General features: G+C 55.8%; 1 protein-coding gene across 1 annotated transcript in view; it reads left to right on the top strand.

Moving 5' to 3' along the window:
* The window catches only part of LOC123353390 (syntaxin-2-like), a 48,499-nt gene extending 25,348 nt beyond the window's left edge, over nt 1-23,151 (top strand). The window contains exons 6-10 of the mRNA XM_044994421.1: nt 6,334-6,407; nt 6,515-6,652; nt 8,309-8,419; nt 14,005-14,090; nt 23,026-23,151. Coding sequence (XP_044850356.1) covers nt 6,334-6,407; nt 6,515-6,652; nt 8,309-8,419; nt 14,005-14,090; nt 23,026-23,029 — 413 coding nt within the window. The 3' untranslated portion in view covers nt 23,030-23,151. The remainder of the gene's footprint in view (nt 1-6,333; nt 6,408-6,514; nt 6,653-8,308; nt 8,420-14,004; nt 14,091-23,025) is intronic.
* Nucleotides 23,152-24,888: the final 1,737 nt, after the last annotated feature.

Raw genomic sequence — 24,888 nt, 5'->3', positions numbered from 1 at the left:
TGCCCTGGTAGCTCCTTGCCATGCTTCTCCACCAGCTGCCCACTCACCAAGAGGTCTTCAAGCCCCTCTCCCACAGCTCTCAGTGACTTCAGCTGTTCGTGTGAGAGCCTCACTGCTGGTACACACTAGGCAGTCTCTTACAATAGAGATGCTGTTCTAAAGTATGTCTAATGCTTTGACCAATGTATCAATGACTTCAGCTCTGTAGCATATAACAAAACCCACAATTGAGTCTAAATTAGCACATGGGTCAAATGACATCTAGAACCCTTAAGCACAATAAGCCCATTCACCCTACTCCCATTGGTCTTTGGAACCCATGTCCCCTGCCTAGTGAGTGTCATTCATTTGAGGGTGAGTCCCTCCATTGGGAGATTCCAGGTACAGTTCTGCTGCCCTTGGTTCACACAACAAGGGTAGCAGCCCTTTATTACTCCTGCCCCAATAACAAGGAGACTGGGGATCCAACACCAGCTAGAAGTGATCATTTGGGCAAGCAATCCCATCACACCGAGCAACTAGGCAGGGTGGGTATGTCCATGCAAACAAGATCAGCTTCTGAAGTCTTTTTCCATAGCTCACCACTAGATGTCAGGGGAGAGCTCATTCAGACTCTGCTTACATCTGTAAATACATCAAAACACAAACATTATCTCCCCACATGTCTTTGGAGGGTTATTTATTTTGCAGGATGTTTAACCCTTTCTTAGTGTCTATCACAGTCCCCACGGCACTTTACCCAGCATGCCTTGTCAGACTCTAACTCCCATGAATCTCTCTAGACTAGAACTCCCAGAATCCCTCTACTCCGGGCAGCAAGCAGGAATGGGGCAGAGCTGGACCTGAAGCCTCTCTTAAAGGGCCACCCACCAACCATGAGCTGCTCCCATTTGCAGTAGATTTGCTGGTCATTTGTAGCTGGGAGCTGCGAATCAGTCCTTATGCTGAATCCCATGGCATCTAGTTTAGGGTTACCACCTGTCTGGTTTTTACCTGGACAATCTGGTTTTTGGCTTCTCTGTCAGGGGGCTATTAAGGGTTGTCAGGTGACTGGTTTTTGGGACCTGGCAACCCTAAATGGCACCCAAACCAAATGTCTGGTTTCCGCAGGGCAGGGGGAGGCACCAGGTCATTAACTGTGACCAGCTCCTGCTCAGCCAGCCCCAGCTCTTGCTCAGCTGGGCAGCCTCCTATCTGCAGACGGGCTCCTTGAGAGGATCCAGCGCGCGATGGGGGGCGGGGGAAGGGAGGGAGAGGAGCAAGTGACAGGGATGGGGCCTTGGGGAAGAGGCAGGGCAGGGGGCGGTGCCATAGGGGTTCAGTTATCAGCAATTAGAAAGGTGGCAACCCTAACAGCATCCCTCAGGCTGGAGTGCAACGTCACAACAACACAAAGCTAAACAGTAGAGGGCAAGGAAGATATAAGAATCCCTAGTGCTTCTATAGTGCTGTTCATCCGTCGATCTCAAAACACTTTGCAAGGAGGGCAGTATCATCATCCCCATTTGACAGATGGGGAAACTGAGGCACTGGGAAGTGGAAATGACTTGCCCCAGGTCCCGCAGCAGGTTAGTAACAGAGCTGGGGATCAAACTCAGATGTCCCGAGCCTCAAGCCAGTACTTGGTCCACTGGCCGACCCTGCCTCCTTCACACATTGCTCAGTTCTGTAGGTTTGGTGCCCACTCCCCTCTGGGGGGTTCTGCTGAGCAGTGGTTGCCCTGAAGCATTTCAGATGAACTCTTAGGGGTGAGCTTCGATGGTTTAATTAGCACTGAAACAATTAAAAACCCTTCAGAGTGATCCATTTTTAAAGAAACACGAACAGAAAATCGTTTTGTTACCAATTCTCAGGTAGCTGGTTTGTCTGCCCAGGCTGTCAAAGGCCTGTTTGGGGTCTTTAAGTAGGACGTAACCCCCTGCAGTCCCCTAAAGGGACCAATCCTGTGTCACACTGGGCCACACTGGTGGTGTGCAGGGGATGGAAATTGCCCCTGCCCTGGGTAGGGGGAATCTCAGATTGGTGTGGAGCTGGCGTCAGAGCCCTGCACCCGCCTGGCTCCCAGCCCCTGGTGTAAGGGATGGATCAGGGGCTTGGCTGGAGCGTGCTGCACCATGGTTATTCCCTGCTTTCCAGAGTCGGCAGAGAGGAAGTTAGAGCAGCCCAAAGGCTGCTCTGACTGTTGCCAGGAGCCCAGGTTCCAGGCATCCCAGAGGAGACTTCAAGCAGGGCCCGTGGCGCCTGTAAGCAGCCCAAAGTTGGGGGCTGTGCAGGAAGCTCTGAGACAACAATGCTGCACTTTGGCTGCTAACCTGCTTTCCTCCACCAATCCAGACGCTGTCCATCTTTCGGTGTCTGGGGAGCTGGCCGCTGTGAAAGAGTCTCACAGTAAAATGCAAGAGGAGATCACGGCGTTACAGAAAAGAGTAGGTGAGGAGCACAGTGCCAGCTGCCGTGCCCATGCGAGGGCTGCAATTAGAGGGAGGTGGCAGCAGACACGGGCCCACAGGGCCAGATGCTCAAGGAAGCTCAGCACACGGCAACTCCCATTGCGGGATTCTCTGTTGTTCTCAGTGGGAGCTACAGGGCAGGGGATTCTTTAAGCCAACCTCAGGCCCACCAAGGCTGTTGGCTACAACCATCCCCTGTGGATCGCTCTCCATATGTCTACATGAGACCTGGGAGGGTGTGTAAGAACAGGCTGGACAAACACCCATCAGGGCAGGGTTCAGTTTCTTTGGTCCTGGCACTGGAGGAGGGGCTAGGTGACCTCTTGGGGTCCCTTCCAGCCCCATATTTCTAGGACTCCCTGTGGAGTTTTTGCCATTTCTCTTGGGAGGGGAATTGCTGGGATGTTTTCAAGCGATCAGCCGGACAAACCTAGCGTGGCTCCACCCTCAGCCCCTGTATCTTCCCCCACCACTAGGTCATGTTTCCTCCAGGCAACAATCCCCCTTAATCCCTCACAGGGGCTCAGGCCCCACACACCCCCTTCAGACCTCTTATTGCTCAGGGGTGAGAGCTGGACTGAGACCACCCCCACTCATCAGCCAGGAACAGCCTTCAGTTCCTGCTGGATTTGAGATGGTGACACATCTATGGCATTTAAGCTCCTCCCCCAGCATTTCACACTCTTCAGTGTTGTTATTCCACTAGCACCCTCAGGGCTAGGGTTATTGTTCAGTTGGGGGAACTGAGGCATAGAGAAAGATGCAGGGACTTGGCCAGGGCCACACAGGGAGTCAGTAGCAGAGCTGGGACTTAAACCTGAGTCTTCTGAGTCCCAAGCCAGTGCCCTGCCCACCAGGCCATCCTTCCTGGCACTGGCAGAGTGCGTGGCCTGTCCCCCACCCATTCACCCCCTTAGTCTGTTCTTGTCTATTGCAGGCGTTCTTGGTGAAGAACTGCACAATGTCCTGGGTATACTGGTTGGGGCTGAGTGACCAGAAAGTGGAAAATCAATGGCTCTGGGTGGATGGCTCCCCTCTGAAACTCAGGTGTGTGGGGTGAAAGGCTCCATGCCCCCCTGACCCACCCCTTGCTCCCCGCTGTGGTCTCCATGGGGTTTTGCTCTTCTTCACAGCTTCTGGAGCACCAGGGAGCCCAGCAACGAGGACTGTGGCACCATGGCGATTGACGGGCGCTGGAACGACATAAACATACCTGTGGACATACACCTTTCTCAAATTCATCTTTCATGGTATTTCTACATTTATTAATCCTTTAGACTCCAGGTTCAACACCCTTATGTCACTTTTTGTTCTTGCAAAGCAGTCTGGCCCTCTTCTATTGGGTCACACCCTTTTCTTAATCCCAAAATGGGTACTCCAGCCAATCAGAGTCCTCTTGCTGTCTTCCAGCCCAGAAGTCAGGCAAAACAAAGAACAAAAAAAGTAGGGAAGCTTCATATGAGACTCCTTCTCCAATCCTCAATAGTGCCCAGATAGCAAGGTAGTTAGGCCAGGTCTACACTGTAAACTTACCCCTGCATGCCATTGATAGAACTATGTGTGAAAAATCCACACCTGTGAGCGACGCAGTTACACCTACCTAACCCCTATTGTAGACAGCGCTATGTGGCCAGGAGAGCTTTTCCCCTCAACATAGCTACCGTCTCTCATGGAGGTGGATAAACTATGCCAATCAGGACCGGCTTCAGGAAGTGCGAGGCCCAATTCAAACATTTTCGGTGGGGCCCCGGCAGGGATGACTAAAAAAAAACACGTAAAAAAAAGGCTTTAATTTCTTAGCAACTGGTTCCCTGTAAAAAGTTCTGATTTAAGGGATGTGCCACACTAGATATATTTTGTACCAATAGGGTTACCATACGTCCATATTTTCCTCCCAGATGGCGATTTAAGAACCAAAAAGCCTGACGTGTCCGGGAAAATACGAATGTTTGTTAACCCTACCTAAAGTTCTTTTTTAAAAAGATGGACCTGAACTAGAAATGAGCTCTGTTTCACATATGTGGGATCCTGCCACGCCCTGGGGGTGTGCTAGGGTGACCAGGTGTCCTGATTTTATAGGGACAGTCCAGATTTGTGGGTCTTTTTCTTATATAGGATCCTATTACACCCCACCCCCCGTCCCGATTTTTCACACTTGCTGTCTAGTCACCCTAGGGTGTGCCCATGTGTGGGTCCCAGCTGCTCCCTGCCCCCCTCATTGAAGTAGGTGTGCAGGGTTACTGCCCTGGGAACTGCAGGGCACCAGTGGACATGGCGCTGGCTGGAGGCAGGGCAGGGACTGACTGGAGGTAGGGTCTGGCTGCAGGCTGGGCAAGGGGTGCGGGGCTGGCTGGAGACAGGGGGTTGTGGGACGGGCTGGCTGGCTTCAGGTAGGGCCACAGGGGGATGCGGCATGGGTTGGCAGGGGTGGAGACAGAGGAGTGTGGGACTGGCTGGCTTCAGGCAGCGGGGTGCGTCAAGGGTTGGCTGGAGACAGGGCAGGGGGTGCGGTGCTGGTGCGGAAAGTGCAGGGGATGTGGCAGGGGCTGGCTGGAGACAGGGCAGAGTGTGCGGGGTTAGCTAGAGACAGGGCCTGGCTGCGGGCAGGGCAGGGGATGCGGAGCTGGCTGCAGGTAGGGGCTGGTGCGGGCAGGGCATGGGGTGCGGTCCTGGCTGGAGACGAGCTGGCTGTGGGCACGGGCAGTGATGAGCTGCCAAAATCTTAACAACGGGTTCCCTATAAAAAGTTCTGATTTAAGGGATGTGCGACAGCATGTATTTTTTGTACCAATAGGGTTACCATACGTCCATATTTTCCCAGGAGGTGATTAAGAACCGAAAAGCCTGACATGTCCAGGAAAATACAGATGTATTTTAACCCTACCTAAAGTTCTTTTTTAAAAAGATGGGGCTGAACTAGAAATGAGCTCCGTTTCACATGTGTGGGTGGTGATCAGGGACAGTCTCAATTTTTGGGTCTTTTTCTTATATAGGCTCCTATTACCCTCACCCCCATCCCGATTTTTCACACTTGCTGTCTGGTCACTCTAGGGTGTGCACATGTGTGGGTCCCAGCTGCTCCCTGCCCCCCCCTCATTAAAGCAGGTGTGCAGGGTTACTGCCCTGGGAACTGCAGGGCACCAGTGGATGTGGGGCTGGCTGCAGATAGGGGCATGGGGCAGGGCTAGCTGGAGGCAGGGAGTGACACGGGCTGGCTGTGGGCAGGTGATGCAGACGGGCGGGCTGCGGGTGGCTGTGGGCAGGGGGTGGCTGCGGGCAGCTGTGGGCAGAGGCTGGCTGGGGGCAGAGGGCGGCTGTGGGCAGGGGCTGGCTGCAGGTGGCTGTGGGCAGGGGGCGGCTGTGGGCAGGGGCTGGCTGGGGGCAGGGGTGTGACAGGGAAGGCGAGGGAGAGGCGCAGATACTCACACGGGGGGGCTGGGGGCAGGGGGTGGCTGGGGGCAGAGGGCAGCTGTGGGCAGGGGGTGGGGCAGGGGCTGGCTGGGGGCAGGGAAGGCGGGGGAGGGGCGCAGATACTCACACGGGGGGGGAGGCTGGGAGCAGCAGGACGCAGCCGGGGACTCACCAGGCAGCGGCAGCAGCAGGAGCCCCAGGGCCAGAGGTCCAAAGAGCAGGAGCAGCAACAGGGCCAGGAGGCAGCCCCCAAGGCTCTCGCAGCACAGCGCAGCGCCCCCCGGTGGCCGGGAGGAGGAATTACAGGCTTCCCAGGCAGAGCCCATCAAAGCTTCCCTCGCAGGGAAGCTAGTTAACAAGCGGTTCTAAAACCGCTTCTAAATTTAACAACGGGTTCATGCGAACCGGTGCGAACCGGCTCCAGCTCACCCCTGCTGTTACTTTATAAACTTAAAATATGCTTTCTTCCTAGCTGGGAAAAACACCACTGATGAAGAACTGGAAGAAATGTTAGAAAGTGGTAATCCTTCTATTTTCACTTGTGATGTATGTATTCACAGCCCACTTTATGGCTATCACATATTCTATTTCTTCTATTCAGGAATACGTCAATCACATACTTATTAGTTATTTCCTATTTTCCTCCTTCAAAGATTATATCGGACTCCCAAATTACTAGACAAGCTCTGAATGAAATTGAGTCACGACACAAAGATATTATGAAACTGGAATCCAATATGCGGGCGCTACATGACATGTTTACGGACATGGCTATGTTTGTTGAGACTCAGGTAACTGAACCAATTCAAATATTGTCTTAGTAATGAAGTGCTTTGCATGTTTTGTAGTTTTCCTGTGAAAACAATACAGGACATTGACATATACTCAAATATCTAGCAATCTTGATAACTGCAACATTTTTAGATACCATTTTTTGTTTAAACACTATAATCATAACCCTGTACAAGTAAAGGCAAACTATTGAAGATTACACATCAAAGATTTTTTTTTAAAAGGCCAGAAGGCATCATGTAGTCTGAGCTCCATGTCTGATCACATCTGCTAGGGATAATGAATAACTGCCATTGTAATCCATAAGATATACAAAAATGTATCAGATTCTAAAGGATGAGATTTTTGCAGTATATATTTAAGTACAAGTGTAAAACTATTTTTAGTGCTATAGTGTAATTTCCTGATCAGGGCTAGATAGTATGGTGGGTGAATACACTGACCTGAATTCAAATCTATATTTAGATCATAGAGTAAATTTGGCCTAACTAGGCTATAACAGGCAGTTAATATATTGAAAACTAACAGAATTTGTTAGCTATTGCAGAAGACTAACGTGGTGGTGGGTTAAATGTTGGATGAGAAGTGTATTGGCAGTGATATAGAAAGAAAATTGGCATGCTACATACCCATACTTTGTTCCCATTAACAAATGGAAATTATAACTAAGTCCATAAGTGGGAGGGTGATAGCCAGTGTCCCCACCTCTCAATTTCATAAATGTTATCTTAATAAGGAGATGGGAAGAATAGATCATTTAGGGTTAAAAACAATTAACTCTATTTGCAGTATTTATAAAAATATGAAAAAATGTATTCAGTTGAACTGTATAAACTCTGTTCTTGGGATTCACTGACTTTTTTTTTTGAATATCATGAAATTAAACTGTGTTAGATCCACTGTGAAATAATTCAGTGGGTAGTATTGTGAATAATCAGTCTATATTTAGCATATCCCTTTTTGGAGGATTTCACATTCTATACATCTGATATGTTGCCTTGATACAAAATGAATAAGTGTGAAAATTACTGGCATATTGTAAACTTGTACAGAAATGAACAAGTTATTTGTGCATCATTTTTAATGCTTTGCTGTTCACTGCTGCTGATTTTCTTCTGATGGACAAAAACACAGGTGACAGATCTACTGTAATATTTTCCAGATCTTGCATTTCATTCCCAAAGTTCTCATCATAACTGAGCTAAAATTCATTATATACTGGCATTTTAAGTAGTTAGTTTGGAGGAATCCACCTCCTGAAAACCTATGAATAATTTTGAATGAATATTTTGTAGGTACCCTTGCCGTTTCCATATGTTTCTTCAGATACTGCTGAACTCTTTAGTATGCCAGTTGTAGATGAGCTATTAAAGCATACCTTTCACTTAGGAATATGTTTTAAATTATCAGTATTTTGTCCTTACCTGCCCTTACCAATATTTTTTTTTAGGTTAAAATATTTTTCCTATGAGACCTTGCTTCCCATTCCTTTTTTCCATCACATGTGGATGCAAAAATAAAAAGTTCAGCCATTAATACATAATTCTTTTCCATGTTTAAAATCATTTTGATATATTGTTTACTTAGGTTCATTATGCAGGGCTCCAGAAAATTCCAGTAGTGGTGTAAAATTTTTTTCTTAATTTTATTTTAAGGGTGAAATGATCAACAGCATAGAAAAGAATGTGGTGAATGCATCAGATGATACAGAACATGCTAAAGAGAACACAAAAGAGGCAGTTAAATATCAAAGTAAAGCACGAAGGGTAAGGTTTTTTTCTGGATTTTCAATAACTCAATTAATATGGCATAACATAAAGGTAGTTTTTACTGTAGTTAATTTCACATGCTGTAACTTGATGGTTTTTGAGTGCTTGCATAGGTCCATTCTGCTGTGGGTGTGCGTGTGTCCCATGCACCAGTGCTGGAGAGTTTTCCCTAGCAATACCCAGGGGCAGCCCCAACCATTCCCAACCTCCTTGTGCATCGAAGAAAGAGGTATAAATGATAGAGCCACCTCTCCCTGAGTTCTTTCTTGCCATCCATGTCAGTGGTCAGAGCATTTGTGTTCTATGGCAAGTTTACAGCTCTGTGTTGCCAATCTGTATGCAGTGTTGGTGAGTGTGGCTGTTCTAACTGGGAGGCAATCTGTTTGCCAATAATGTGACAGCGGGTTTGAGAGAACAGGGTTCTTCAGTCCTTTGCTGCTGAGGACTGCCTTGTCTCTCTATCAGCTCTTCAGGCCTCCTTGGACGTGGCAGATTCTGTAGTGAGAGCTATGGTGATGTTGCTCCTGGTTGCAGTCCTCTGGGATCCCTGTGGAGGTGCAGCAGACAATTGAGGACCGTCCATTCAAGAAATGCCTTTTTCCTACCTAAAACAAAGTATTGCACTCAAGGACTTGGGTGGTTTTGTGGTCCTTGGGTCTCTACAGTTTGGCTGCAAAGCAGACAAAATTACCATCCTCAGTTCCAGCGTAGACAGCAGTATTATCCCTTCCATCAGGCTGACTGCTCTAAGGGAAGGCAAAGAAAGTCACAGAGGAGAAGGCTGTTGCCCTCTGTTTTCCTGGTCTCTTAATCTAGACATCCCCAGGCCTCAAGGCATTGGTTTGACTCTTATGTCAAGGACAGCATACTACCAGACCTGGGCCAAACTGATCCTTCTCCTCCCATATCCATACCCCCAGACAGAATATCCCATTTCCTACATGCTTGGCAGTCAGTCCATCACCTCAGACAAATGTGTGCGCACAAAGCATGATGGAATCAGGATTATACTCTGCATTTTCTTTCTGTCCACACCACCTTACCCTCCAGTCCCTCTTCAGGAACGCCCTCTCGAGTCTGTACTGAGGCAAGAAGTGCAGACTCTGTGTTCTTTGGGAACCATAGAAAAGGTTCCCCTTCAATATTTTCTAATACCCATGGCTAGAGGGTGTCTGAGACCCATTCGGAACCTGAACAAATATATCAAGAACATGAAGTTCTGCATGGCATTTCCTAGATCCAGGAGAGAGAGTATGCTGCCTTCGATTTACAAGATGCCTACTTTCATGTGATGATCCATCCTGGCCACAAGAAGTTCTGAGGTTTGTGGCAGGGGATGATCATTACCAGTTTCACCAAGCTGCCATTTGGTCTATCATTGGCACAGAGGATCTTTATCTAAGTGCATGACAATGGTGGCAGCCTACCTCCACCAGAGAGACATCCATGTTTATGCTTACCTGGAAGGTTGCTTATTTCGGGGTTGCTCTGGACACCAGGTGCAGGCTATGGTGAATCAAACTCTGTTCAATACTCTGGGTCTGAAACTAAGTGAAGAAATGTCCGTGGTATTGCCTCTGCAGAGAATAGAGTTTAGAGGAGTGGTCCTGGACTCTGCTTCTGCCAGGGCATTTCTGCTTCTTTCCAGATTTCAGACTCTACAAGACCTCTGTGTCCCCCTCAAGGATCATCCACAGACCACTGAGAGAAATCGTTTAAGGCTCCTAGGTCACATGACCAAATGTACGTATATTATTCCTAATGCCAGGCTGCATCTCTGAGCACTGTGAGATGGATCTGATCAGTCTATCACCCTCAGAGTTATCTAGACAAGCTAGTATGCATTCTGGACATGATAGCATCATCTCTTAGCTGGTGGATGAGTCAAAACAATGTGGGCTCCCTTGCACTGCTTGACTTTGGTAATGGAAACTTCAGTCATGGGGTGAGAAGCACATCTGGGTGACCTTCAGACTCGGGGTTTGTGGACTATACAGGTTACATATCCTCCTTAAGTTGCAAGCAATGTTCTCTATGCACCAGCATTTCCTGCCTCACGTCAGGGCAAGACTATCCAGGTGCTCACCACCACCACCACAGTGGCATTTTTTGTGAACAAATGGGTGGTACTAGGTCAGACAGCCTGTGCCAAGAGGCAGTCAAGCTGTGGAATTTCTGCATACAGAGCTCCGTCACTCTCAGGGCATGTTGCCTGACGGAGATTCAAAATAGCTTGGCAGGTTGTCTGAGCAGATCCTTCAACATAGACCATAAATGATCTCTCAACCCAGCTGTTCTAGTTTGTGTTCTGCATAGAAGGGTTTCTGTTGGCCAATCAGTTTGCAACCTGGCAAAGCAGAAAATGTCCCTGATTCTGCTTCAGGGTTGGTCAGAGCCCAGAATCAATATCCAACACTTTTCTGTTTTTTCATGGGACAAGGGCCATCTGTATGCATATGATAAGGTCATGGCAGAATGATCCTCATAGCTCCAGTCTGTCTGAGACAGCCACGGTATTCAGACCTACACAACCCATTCACCAATAATCCTGCCCATTACCAATAACCAGAGACCTTGTCACACAGAACCATGGTTTGGTGTTCGATCAAATCCTAGTGCCACACCTCATGGCATGGTTCATCAATGAATGCACAAGATATTTATTGCTCAGTGGCTGTCCAGAATGTTCTCCTTAACATCAGGAAACCTTCCACATGAGCGACTTACCTGAGTAAGTGGCACCAGTTCTCTATCTGGGTGGCCTCCCATAATGCCATCTACACAGAAAATGATTCAATCGATTCTAGACTACCTCTCACTTCTTAAGGAGTCAGATCTAGCACTCACTCCATTAGGGTGCACATGGCAGCCATCTCAGCATTTCATGCTCAAATTGATGGTAAGACTGTGTTTACTCCCTCTATCACAACAGGTTCCTGAAAGGTTTAGATAATTTCTGCCTGTGGAGATGCAGCAGTATCTTGAGATTTGAATTTAGTGTTGTCTACTCTTGTGAACCCTTCTGTTGAACCTTTCACATCATGCTTACTTCTGCACCTTTCACCAGCAGTAGCTTTCTTAATGGCTATTATCTCCATTAGGAGGATGAGGAACAGAATGCACTGGTCACTGATCAGTAATATACAGTTGTCTACAAAGACAAAGTTCAGCTACGTTTCTCTCCAAAGTAGTGTGTGATTTCCACCTGAATCAGTCTACATATACTTGACAGTTTTCTTCCCAAAGCTGCATACTCACAGGGACAAATGAAGACCCACTCTCCTTTCCTAGTGCAGTGAAGTCTACTATTGCACTGTTCTGCTGTGAAAGAACTGAGGGAAGCACTGGGCAGTTCTTCCTTTTATACTTCCCACTTAGGAGCAAGAGCAGCTTGGGCATGGGTGTGGCTGTCCCCAGTAGTACATCTAAATCCTCAGCACCAGAGCGTGGAGGACATACACCCCCGCCCCTTGCTGTAATGGACATATGCCGCGCATCTCGAAGAACAACATTTATGCAACTTTTTTTGTTTTACTTGTATTTCTATACTGTAAGCATGTGAACATACAAGAAATAATGCTTAGCTTTTTTAGAGTTACTATGTATGGGTCAAATGAAATTGGATTTGAAAATTTATATTCAAATTGTCCATGGTCTCTACATCCTTAAAAAGTGAAATCAGTTTCTTTACCAAATTTCCTCTTCCCATCTGTTTTAAACTCCATTTGTTATTACAGGATATAGCTTACCAAATTTGTTCTGAATAGACTTTAATGTGAATTAGAATATTACTTCTGAAGGGTAGAAATTTGTGGAGGGGAAATTCCACCATTCACATGCAGTAAAGATTGACTTTTTTTCTTTAAAGCAAATTATTTCTGAATGCATAAAAACCGTACACCCAAAAGAAGTGTTTAAAATGTGTCACTGGTAAGTAACTTCTATGGCACAAAGTTATTCAGGAGTGAAATATGTTTATAAAGACTTAGAACCTCTCTAATTGAAAGACCTATCTGGACATGTGGTTGTAATAATATATTTAAAATTAATTTGATTTTTCTGCTAACGTAAATCTTCTTCAGCAAAGTGGAAATTCCATTCATACTATATTATTTTCAAGATTCAGTGGCCATAGTTTATCATTGACATGCACTTCTATAAATGTATGAATCATCATAATTTGATGGGCATCATATATGGTTTAAAGAAATGAAATGACGTGATGTCATTGGAAAGGTTTATTTTTAAAAGCCGCATTTAATTCACTTGCATTGACACTGAAAATGCTTCAGTGTTTGAATATGCTTCTTCCCTTCAGCCCCCAAGATGAGTCATTATGAAGTCAATAATCTACTAAAACAATTGCTTTTTGATCTCTGAACACTAATGGTTTTGCAATCTAGCATCTGCATTATATTAATATTCTTTTAAAACTGCAATGGAATTTTCTGAGTTATGTAATACAGTGTGTGGGGTGGAGGTGGCAAGGGAGACTACAGCAAGAATTTTCTTTGTTCTTGGCATGTTAAGTAACTTCAGAGCAGGCAAGTCATATGGAAAGACCTGACTGTAGAATTGTACTTAGATTATTTTATAGATAAATAATCTTTGGTTTCAAGAGCAAATTATACACAGACCACACTCCCTCCCGGACCTGGGGAGAGAACCCAGGAGTCTGGGAACCCAGCCTCCCTGCTCTACCCACTAGACCACACTCCCTCCCGGACCTGGGGAGAGAAACCAGGAGTCTGGGAACCCAGCCTCCCTGCTCTACCCACTAGACCACACTCCCTCCCGGAGCTGGGGAGAGAACCCAGGAGTCTGGGAACCCAGCCTCCCTGCTCTGCCCACTAGATCACACTCCCTCCCGGAGCTGGGGAGAGAACCCAGGAGTCTGGGAACCCAGCCTCCCTGCTCTATTCACTAGACCACACTCCCTCCCGGAGCTGGGGAGAGAACCCAGGAGTCTGGGAACCCAGCCTCCCTGCTCTGCCCACTAGATCACACTCCCTCCCGGAGCTGGGGAGAGAACCCAGGAGTCTGGGAACCCAGCCTCCCTGCTCTGCCCACTAGATCACACTCCCTCCCGGAGGTGGGGAGAGAACCCAGGAGTCTGGGAACCCAGCCTCCCTGCTCTACCCACTAGATCACACGCCCTTCTGGAACTGGGGAGAGAACCCAGGAGTCCGAGAACCCAGCCTCCCTACTCTACCCACTAGATCACACTCCCTTCTGGATCTGGGGAGAGAACCCAGGAGTCGGGAGCCCAGCCCCCTGCTCTATTCACTAGACCCCACTCCCTCCTGGAGCTGGGGAGAGAACCCAGGAGTCCGGGAACCCAGCCCCTCTGCTCTACCCACTAGATCACACTCCCTCCCGGAGCTGGGGCGAGAACCCAGGAGTCCTGGCTCCCAGCCTCCCATCTCTACCCCACTAGATTGCAGCAGTAACGAATGCAGCTTGCGTGGCACAGCTGAGGCTGATCTCGCGGGGCGGGGCAGGGTTTGGGGGCGTACAGGCCGTGCTGGGGGGAACGGGGGGCCCCGGTCTCACCTTTGGAGGATTTTCTCTGCCTGCTGCAGAGAGATGTAGACTCCGAGGCTGTGGAATGTCTGCTGGATCTCGGACACGTCGATCTGGCCTGGGCACAAGCACAGGGACCATGCAGGTCAGCAGGGACCGTGGGGGGAGTGGATTCGGCGGGGGGGGGGCTGGGAGGGGGGGATCCTATTGGGCTATAGAGCTGCACACAGGGGGTATCAACAGAACCGCGACACGGGGGGGGGGGGTCTACGCCTCCCCCCGCCCCACGCTGCAGGCCCAGGGAGATCAGCAGGCAGAGCTGAGGCTGGGATGGTTGGGGCATGGGCAGGGGGCAGCCGGGGAGGGGCCAATCCAGGCTGCAGTCAGTGAGCTTGCCAGGGGCTGGGAGCTCCTTAAAGCCCCAGGTCTGCCCAGAGGGGGAGGAGGGAGACTGGGGGCACTCACCCACCCTGGCTCAGCCCCCCAGAGCCCCAGCCCCAGTCTGCCCTGAGCTCCGCAGCTGGTGTCGTTAGGGGGTCCCGAGCGGGTGGGAACGCCAATGGGGGCAGCTGGGCTCCGGGTGCGAGGTCTGGATCTGCGGGCGGGCACGTGGGGCCGTGCGTGCGTGTGGGCACGGGCGTGTGTGTGCACAAGGAGTGTGAACACACGCGTGTCTCCGGCCCTGCGCGGTGAGACGTCTGTGCTTGTGTCTGTGCCCGCACGCGGATCTGTGGGCTGCTTCCTGCCCGGCGGGCACCACTCTGGGCGGGGTGGAAGAGCGTCAAAGGTGGAGGGTCGGACCAGAGAGGGGAGAGGAGGTCAAAGCGGGAGTGGGACGGAGGGGAGGAGAGAGGGAGTGGGACGGAGGGGAAGGCAAATCAAAGAAAATCCTGTCTGGAAGAAAGAGTGAGAGAAAAAGAAAATGAAAGCGTGCGAGGGGAGAGGGGGATGGAGAATAACTGAGAAAACGCCCTCCCTAGGGAAAGGCGGAGGAGGAAAAAGGGAACGGGAGAACGGAGGAAGGGAAGGAAAAAGGGAACAGAGGGGAAAGTGGAGAGAAATGTATTTATCTAGGTGAAGCAATTCACTGGCCACCCTGGCGCAGAGATTAACGCCACCCTGAGGGACCAGCCGGCGGTGCCCCAAGCCACCCATGGGGCAGCCAGCTGCTGGGTCCCAGCTGGGCACAGCCCGTGCCCACAGGGGGACCAGCCCTTGCAGCTGCCAGCTCTGCCAACGCGCTGCTGTGCCAGGCGAATGGAGCGGAGGGGCAGCCGATGGGTCTCCCCGGCCCAGTGCTGACGGGAGCCACTCACCCCCTGCACATGCCTGGAGGGGCCCAGGGCCCACGGAGGCTTCGGTTCGGGGGCCCTCACCCGACCTGGGCAGGGATCCCCAAGATCAAACAGCCGCTGGCCTCCGTGAGCCACCCCCATGTGCCAGCCGCGAGGGGCCTCTGTGGGGCTCTTACATAAGGGGCTCAGTTCAGTTCGGGGAACTAAGGTCCTTAGCATTAATCCCCAGCTGATTTCCTGGCCAGGCCCTTAGCCCGGCATGGGGCCCAGCGGGGCCGGGCTGAGATCCCAGGGCATGGAGCAGCCGGGGCAGAGCACGGGGGGGGGGCGGCGCGGGATCCGGCCCTAGGAAGTTCTTGGTCTACGAGGCACAGAGAGAGGGCTCAGCGCTGTCTGCTTTGCTGTGGTATCATCCACCCGCCCATCCTGTGCCAGCCCCATCCACCCCCCACCCTCTGCCAGCCCCACCCACCCATCCTGTGCCAGCCCCATCCACCCACCCACCCTCTGCCAGCCCCATCCACCCATCCTGTGCCAGCCCCATCCACCCATCCACACACCCTCTGCCAGCCCCATCCACCCATCCTGTGCCAGCCCCATCCACCCACCCCCCACCCTCTGCCAGCCCCATCCACCCATCCACACACCCTCTGCCAGCCCCATCCACCCATCCTGTGCCAGCCCCATCCACCCATCCACCCACCCTCTGCCAGCCCCATCCACCCATCCTGTGCCAGCCCCCTCCACCCACCCACCCATCCTGTGCCAGCCCCATCCACCCCCCACCCTCTGCCAGCCCCATCCACCCATCCTGTGCCTTCCCCATCCACCCATCCACACACCCTCCGCCAGACCCAGCCTCCCATCCTGTGCCAGCCCCATCCACCCACCCACCCTCTGCCAGCCCCATCCACCCATCCTGTGCCAGCCCCATCCACCCATCCACACACCCTCTGCCAGCCCCATCCACCCATCCTGTGCCAGCCCCATCCACCCACCCCCCACCCTCTGCCAGCCCCATCCACCCATCCACACACCCTCTGCCAGCCCCATCCACCCATCCTGTGCCAGCCCCATCCACCCTTCCACACACCCTCTGCCAGCCCCATCCACCCATCCTGTGCCAGCCCCCTCCACCCACCCACCCATCCTGTGCCAGCCCCATCCACCCCCCACCCTCTGCCAGCCCCATCCACCCATCCTGTGCCAGCCCCATCCACCCATCCACACACCCTCCGCCAGCCCCACCCACCCATCCTGTGCCAGCCCCATCCACCCACCCACCCTCTGCCAGCCCCATCCACCCATCCTGTGCCAGCCCCATCCACCCCCACCCTCTGCCAGCCCCATCCACCCATCCTGTGCCAGCCCCATCCACCCCCCACCCTCTGCCAGCCCCATCCACCCATCCTGTGCCAGCCCCATCCACCCACCCACCCTCTGCCAGCCCCATCCACCCATCCACACGCCCTCTGCCAGCCCCATCCACCCATCCTGTGCCAGCCCCATCCAACCACCCAACCTCTGCCAGCCCCATCCACCCATCCACACACCCTCTGCCAGCCCCATCCACCCATCCTGTGCCAGCCCCATCCACCCCCCACCCTCTGCCAGCCCCATCCACCCATCCTGTGCCAGCCCCATCCACCCACCCACCCTCTGCCAGCCCCATCCACCCATCCACACACCCTCTGCCAGCCCCATCCACCCATCCTGTGCCAGCCCCATCCACCCATCCACACACCCTCTGCCAGCCCCATCCACCCATCCTGTGCCAGCCCCATCCACCCACCCTCCGCCAGCCCCACCCACCCATCCTCGCACAGCCCCATCCACCCACCCAACCTCTGCCAGCCCCATCCACCCATCCACACACCCTCTGCCAGCCCCATCCACCCATCCTGTGCCAGCCCCATCCACACATCCACACACCCTCCGCCAGCCCCATCCACCCATCCTGTGCCAGCCCCATCCACACACCCGCCCTCTGCCAGCCCCATCCACCCATCCACACACCCTCTGCCAGCCCCATCCACCCAACCTGTGCCAGCCCCATCCACCCATCCACACACCCTCTGCCAGCCCCATCCACCCATCCTGTGCCAGCCCCATCCACCCATCCACCCACCCTCTGCCAGCCCCATCCACCCATCCTGTGCCAGCCCCATCCACCCACCCACCCTCTGCCAGCCCCATCCACCCATCCACACACCCTCTGCCAGCCCCATCCACCCATCCTGTGCCAGCCCCATCCACCCACCCACCCTCTGCCAGCCCCATCCACACACCCTCTGCCAGCCCCATCCACCCATCCTGTGCCAGCCCCATCCACCCACCCACCCTCTGCCAGCCCCATCCACCCATCCTGTGCCAGCCCCATCCACCCATCCACACACCCTCTGCCAGCCCCATCCACCCATCCTGTGCCAGCCCCATCCACCCACCCACCCATCCTGTGCCAGCCCCATCCACCCCCCACCCTCTGCCAGCCCCATCCACCCATCCTGTGCCAGCCCCATCCACCCATCCACACACCCTCCGCCAGCCCCATCCACCCATCCTGTGCCAGCCCCATCCACCCACCCACCCTCTGCCAGCCCCATCCACCCATCCACACACCCTCAGCCAGCCCCATCCACCCATCCTGTGCCAGCCCCATCCACCCATCCACACACCCTCTGCCAGCCCCATCCACCCATCCACACACCCTCTGCCAGCCCCATCCACCCATCCTGTGCCAGCCCCATCCACCCACCCTCCCTCTGCCAGCCCCATCCACCCATCCTGTGCCAGCCACATCCACCCACCCACCCACACTGTGCCAGCGCCAGACACCCATCCACCCACCCTCTGCCAGCCCCATCCACCCATCCTGTGCCAGCCCCATCCACCCACCCACCCATCCTGTGCCAGCCCCATCCACCCATCCACCCACCCTCTGCCAGCCCCATCCACCCATCCTGTGCCAGCCCCATCCACCCACCCACCCTCTGCCAGCCCCATCCACCCATCCACACACCCTCCGCCAGCCCCATCCACCCATCCTGTGCCAGCCCCATCCACACACCCGCCCATCCTGTGCCAGCCCCATCTACCCCCCCACCCTCCGCCAGCCCCATCCACCCATCTACACACTGCCCTCAGCCAGCCCCATCCACACAACCATCCTCCGCCAGCCCCATCCACCCATCCTGTGCCACTCCCATCCCAAGATCATTCATCCATCCACTACTATCCCAGTAACCCCTGAACCAGAGAGACGAGAGCTAACCTATCCAGACCCATCCCCCACCCCCTACATAGGCGGGAAGGATGGCCCAGGGGTTAGAGCAGAGGCCTGGGCCTTGGCAGAGCTGAGTTCAATTCACTGCTCTGCTATAGATTCCTGTAGTGCTGTGTGCCTCAGTTTCCCCTATCAGGAAGATGGGGCTTGTGAGGTGCTCAGACACTTCTGCGCAGGGGGGACGCAGGGATTGTTTCCAACCTGCTCTGGAGAGGCAGCCACCTCTGGGGTGGGACGCGGCGGGCGCCTGCCAGCACAGGCCAGCGCTGCACTGCAGCATAGGCAGGGCTGTGCCGGATAATCCTGAGCCAAGAAGAAACTGCAGGGGGGAGCTGAGGTCGGTGGAATTTAATCAGGGAATGCAGCCAATAATATCCCTGTCACTTGCAAAAGTGCTACAGAATCGGCAGTCGCTGCCCAGACCTCAACGGGGAGGGGAGAGCCACCCCGCACCCTGAAGCACAGCGCCCCCTTGTGCCACACGGGGGTTCACACGGCATGCCTGGGGAGAGCGCCCCCTAGTGCGCGCCCCAAGGGACTGGCTCATTCCTGACCCAGGAGGAAAAAAAGCCCCCAGGGAGCCCCCCAACATCACCGCCTGCTACTCGGAGGGCTCCCATCCAAGCACTGACCCCGTCCAGCCCTGCTTGGCACAGGCCCGGCGGCAGCAGACCGGACCCCATCCGGCCCTGCTTGGCACAGGCCCGGGGGCAGCAGACCCGGCCCCGTCCGGCCCTGCTTGGCACAGGCCCGGCGGCAGCAGACCCGGCCCCGTCCAACCCTGCTTGGCACAGGCCCGGCAGCAGCAGACCTGACCCCGTCCGGCCCTGCTTGGCACAGGCCCGGTGGCAGCAGATCTGACCCAGTCCGGCCCTGCTTGGCACAGGCCCGGCGGCAGCAGACGTGCCCTGCGGGCGCTGGCTCACAGGCTGGGCCATCCCCCCATAGGTGTCTCTCCGAGCTGACAGCGCCAGCAGAGGGAGGACTGAAAAGCCACCCACCCTCCAGGCTAAAAATTGCCAGGGAGGGACGCCAGCTGCGCCTGCTTCTCATCTCCCCGCTGCCCACACACGGCACGGCATCCCTGCCCCCTTCCCCATCATGGGCTGGCGCCCACCACACGGGACCGATCCCAAGGGCCAGAGCGGGGAGCAGGGGCTCCAGCTTCATCCTTGATATGGGGCTGAGGGAGACACCCCCCCCACACAAGCTCCCGGCTCAGAAGGGGGGGTTAAAAAGGTGGGGGTGGGGATCAAGTGGCCGGGAGTCGTTTAATTCCCCGGCACCAGCCCGGATCCAGCCCCGTCTCAGGCTGGAAGCGGCTTCCAGTCAAACGCCCTGCGCCCCCGCCCACCACTTCCCATGTGGGCCGAGTGGGTTGGGGCTCAGTCCAGCTCCTGACCCCAGGGCCCCATCGAAGGGCCCCATGCGCTGGCAGTCCCAGCAAGGAGGCCATGGACGAGGGGTATGACGAGACCCTTGAAGCTGGGGGCACGGTGTGTGTTATTATGGTAGTGCCCAGAAGCCTTCAACTGAGACTGGGGGCCCATGGTGCCGGAAACGGGAGTCCTGGCTCTCAGAGAACCCAGGAGTCCTGGCTCCCAGAGTCAAGACCCTCCCTGCTCTAACCACTAGACCCCACTCTCCTCTAAGAGCCAGGGATAGAACCCAGGAGTCCTGACTCCCAGCCCCCGCCCCACCACTACTAGACTTACTGGGACATATTCCCTTCTCACCACCACCAGTGTAAACGCAGAGTCGCTCCACTCCGTCGGGTTTACACCCAAGGTAACTGAGCCCCCATATTTATATCTCACTCATTACGCAGCCTCAGGCCTTAGACCCGCCTGGACTTGACCCTCAACCCCGTCTCTCTCTGGGAGCCAGATCTCATCCATGCCCAGCGCTCCGCACCCATCCCCCCGGCGACAGGGAGCATTGGACACCTGCCACCCCCCGAGCAGCCAGACACAACAGGAAACTGGTCTGGAACCGAGAGGGGAAGAAGCTCCTAGACAGACAGAACCTCTCCCGAGCTGGGGATAAAACCCAGGAGCCCTGGCTCCCAGCTCCCCCCTGCTCTAACCACTAGACTCCATTCCCCTGCGAGAGCCATGGGTAGAACCCAGGAATCCTGGCTCTCAGCCCCACATTCTAACCACTAGACCCCATTCCCCCCCCCCCGAACCAGGGACAGCACCGAGGAATCCTGGCTCCCAGCTCCCCCTGCTCTAACCACTAGACCCCACTCCCCCCCCCAAACCAGGGACAGCACCGAGGAATCCTGGCTCCCAGCTCCCCCTGCTCTAACCACTAGACCCCCCTCCCCCCCCAAACCAGGGACAGCACCGAGGAATCCTTGCTCCCAGCTCCCCGTGCTCTAACCACTAGACACCACTCCCCCCGAACCAGGGACAGCACCGAGGAATCCTCGCTCCCAGCTCCCCCTGCTCTAACCACTAGACCCCACTCCCCCCCCCTAACCAGGGACAGCACTGAGGAATCCTCGCTCCCAGCTCCCCCTGCTCTAACCACTAGACCCCACTCCCCCCCCCGAACCAGGGACAGCACCGAGGAATCCTCGCTCCCAGCTCCCCGTGCTCTAACCACTAGACACCACTCCCCCCGAACCAGAGACAGCACCAAGGAATCCTCGCTCCCAGCTCCCCCTGCTCTAACCACTAGACCCCACTCCCCCCCCCCGAACCAGGGACAGCACTGAGGAATCCTCGCTCCCAGCTCCCTGTGCTCTAACCACTAGACTCCCTCCTTTTAGAGACAGAATGAGCAAAGATCGAGGTGCTGATGTCAGGGGCTCATCACCTGGTAGCAGGCGAACAGGGACGGGAGCAGCCCCGGGCGGGGCTGAGCCTGGCACCGGGCCCCGTCCCATTCAGGATCGTCCTTTCAAACACAATGGGCTGCTTGAGGGAGCAACCCAGGAGCCTGGGTGGGGTCGGAGGCTCGTTGGAGCCAGATTCGGCTGGTGACGGCCTGAGGGAGCCAGGGAAGGAAGCTGGAACTGACCGAGACAGGCCTGATTCTCCGTCACTCGGGCCCCTCCAGCAGTGCAAAGGGGACCCCGAAGGGTCCCCCCGACTGGTGTAGAGCTGGCGCATGGGCCCTGCTCCCAGCCCCCTGGCACAGGCGGCAGATCTGAGCCCCATGCCCAGCCCCATGCCCAGGGGACAGATGGGGGAGCGTCAGGGACTGGATGGGGGCATGACTAGCTGGCCCTGGGGAGCATGAGGGGGTGGGGCCGGGTGGCCCTGGGGAGCATGAGGGGGTGGGGCCGGGTGGCCCTGGGGAGCGGGGAGCTGTGGGGCCGGGTGGCCCTGGGGAGCGGGAGGGGGTGGGGCCGGGTGGCCCTGGGGAGCGGGGAGCTGTGGGGCCGGGTGGCCCTGGGGAGCGGGGAGCTGTGGGGCCGGGTGGCGCGGGGGAGCATGAGGGGGTGGGGCCGGGTGGCCCTGGGGAGCGGGGAGCTGTGGGGCCGGGTGGCCCTGGGGAGCATGAGGGGGTGGGGCCGGGTGGCCCTGGGGAGCGGGGAGCTGTGGGGCCGGGTGGCCCTGGGGAGCGGGGAGGTGTGGGGCCGGGTGGCCCTGGGGAGCATGAGGGGGTGGGGCCGGGTGGCCCTGGGGAGCGGGGAGCTGTGGGGCCGGGTGGCCCTGGGGAGCGGGGAGCTGTGGGGCCGGGTGGCCCTGGGGAGCATGAGGGGGTGGGGCCGGGTGGCCCTGGGGAGCGGGGAGCTGTGGGGCCGGGTGGCCCTGGGGAGCATGAGGGGGTGGGGCCGGGTGGCCCTGGGGAGCGGGGAGGTGTGGGGCCAGATTCCTCTGTGCCCTGGCTATTCTCTGCCCTGCAGGGAGCAGCTGCAAGGAGATCCCCAAGCTCCAAGCCGTCTTGGCCCCCATCACTGAGCGTAGGGCTTGGAGCAACCGGGGCCAGAGAGAAGGGGGGAGCGGAGACGGAGGAAGGCCGGAGGAGGGCAGGGCTTGGGGGGAAGAAACAGGAAAGAAGGAAGGGGAAAGAGGGAGAGGAGGGCTGATGGGAGGGCAGGATTGAAGGGGGAGAGGGAGCGGTGGGGTGGGGGACAGAGGGAGGGATGGAAGAGCCATTGGGGGATGGATGGGGGAGGGAGGGGAGGTTGGGGGAGCAGTGGGGAGGGGAGATGGCGGGGGGGTGACACAGGGAAGGGAGGCGGCAGGGGGGTGGGCGTGGAGAGAGGGATGGAAGGGGAAGGGAGGGGCCATTGGGGGAGCAGTGAGGAGGGGGATGGAGGGAGGGAGAAGGGTGGGAGTGGAGGCAATGGAGGAGGGAGGGGAGGTTGGGGGAGCAGTGGGGTGGGGGACGCAGGGAAGTGAGGTGGTGGGGGGCAGGGGGACGGGACGGAGGGAAGGAAGGCGGCGGAGGGGCAGAGGCGGCGGGGGAGGGCAGGGGGCCGTACCATCGTTGTTGCGGTCCAGGCTGTGGAACATGAGTCGCAGTTTGCGCTCTCGCTCCTGCAGGTAAGACACAAACTCCTCGAAGTCCAGCTCACCGTCCCGGTCCGTGTCGCCCTCGCGCAGGATCTCCTGGGGGGAGAGCGGCCGTGAGGACCTGCTGCCCGACATCCCACCTCCACTGCTGAGAGAGACTGGGAGCCAGGATGCCTGGGTTCTATCCCTGGCTCTGGGAGGGGAGTGGGGTCTAGTGGGTTAAAGCAGGGGGCTGGGAGCAGGATGCCTGGGTTCTATCTCAGGCTCTGGGAGGGGAGTGGGGTCTACTGGTTAGAGCGGAGGAGGGGGCTGGGAGCAGGACGTCTGGGTTCTATCCCTGGCTCTGGGAGGGGAGGGGGGGTCTAGTGGATAGAGGGGGAAGGAGGAAGGGGGCATCCTCTGTGTGTGACACTTGGATTGTGGGAGAAGGTGTGTTTGTGGCAGAACACACACATGGGGGGAGGGTGTGTATCCCCCCGAGGAAATATCAGATTGGTTGCATGTGTTACTGTGTGTGAGTGCATGTAGGCGGGAAGGTGAGCGTGCAAGGTTGTGAGTGAGCTGAGTGTGCAAGGGTGCTTGTGCGAGCAGAGAGTTTGCAGGGCAGATTCCCATGCGCCGGGATGCCAACTGCAGGGAATTGCCCCCCTGCCCTGGGGGGTGGCGTTACCCACCCGTAGGGAGCTCCAGGCAGCCCCATCTGGCTGATGTGTGCCGGGCAGAGGGGTGGACCGGGGCCGGTGCTGGAAAAGCCAAGGCCGTGTGCCCCTGGGAATGTCTCCCCCTGACAATGACAGAGCGGTTATTGTACCTGAGCTGATGGCACCTCTCACACACCTGGCCTCTGGCCAGCCCAAATGTTCCCAGCGTCGCAGGGGAGGTCTCCACCACCACACAAAACCCAGCTCTACAAAGTGCCAGGATCCCTACTTCCACCAAGGGAAACTGAGGCACAAAGTGGGGCAGGGACTTGGCCCAGGAAGAGAACCCAGGAGTCCAGACTCCCAGACAACCCCAAACTGCACTCTAATCACCAGTCCGTCCCCCCGCAGAGCTGGGTATAGAACCCAGGAGTCCTGCCTCCCAGACTCCCCTCCTCTAGCCGTCAGTCCTGTGCCCTAACTGCTGGCCCATACTGCCCCTTGCCCAGGACTCCAGAACTGGGTTTGGTTTGGATCTGGATTCCACTGGGCCCCAAGCACCAGTGTCCAAAAGGGGGTTCGGATATGAGCCCTCTGTGCTCCTCCCACACCCCACCGGGACCTTGTGGCGGGGCGGGGGTCCCTGGCCCAGGAGACCGGAACCAAGAGCCCCGCGCTGGCCTCTCTGGCTTTGCCACGTGTCCCTTGTTATTAGGACATGGTTCAGGCCTGGATCGGGCCCAGCTATTTTCGCCTTGTTCTGTTTACATTCCACATGCCGGTCCGGCGCGCTTGCACGTCCCAGCCGCTCATGTGAGAGGCTGAGGAGGAGCCGGGCGGCGGGGCGGGGGCGGATGTGAGGGCACAGCTTGGGCACTTGTTCCGTGAGGCATTTCCAGGCACGTGCAATCACAACAGGCTGGAAATTAGGTAATCCAGGGCTTGGAGTAAGGGGATGGGGAGTCAGGACTCCTGGGTTCTATTCCCAGCTTTGGGAGGGGAATAGAGTCTAGTGGTTAGAGCAGGGGGCTGGGAGTCAGGACTCCTGGGTTCGATTCCCAGCTTTGGGAGGGGAGTAGGAGCTAGTGGTCAGAGCAGGGGGCTGGGAGTCAGGACTCCTGGGTTCTAGTCCTATTGCTGCCGCCAACTCCCGGTGTGACTTTGGCAGAATGCTCCGTGAGCTCACGGTTCGGGGTGGGGGGGAATCCAGCGGCTCCCCAGCCTCTGCAGTTCTGTGATAGTAAAGAGGCCA

Source organism: Mauremys mutica, chromosome 20, assembly GCF_020497125.1.
Source record: "Mauremys mutica isolate MM-2020 ecotype Southern chromosome 20, ASM2049712v1, whole genome shotgun sequence".
Classification (NCBI taxonomy): Eukaryota; Metazoa; Chordata; order Testudines; family Geoemydidae; genus Mauremys; species Mauremys mutica.
Note: the sequence above shows the minus strand (reverse complement) of the source record. Positions and strands in the feature narration are given on the sequence as shown.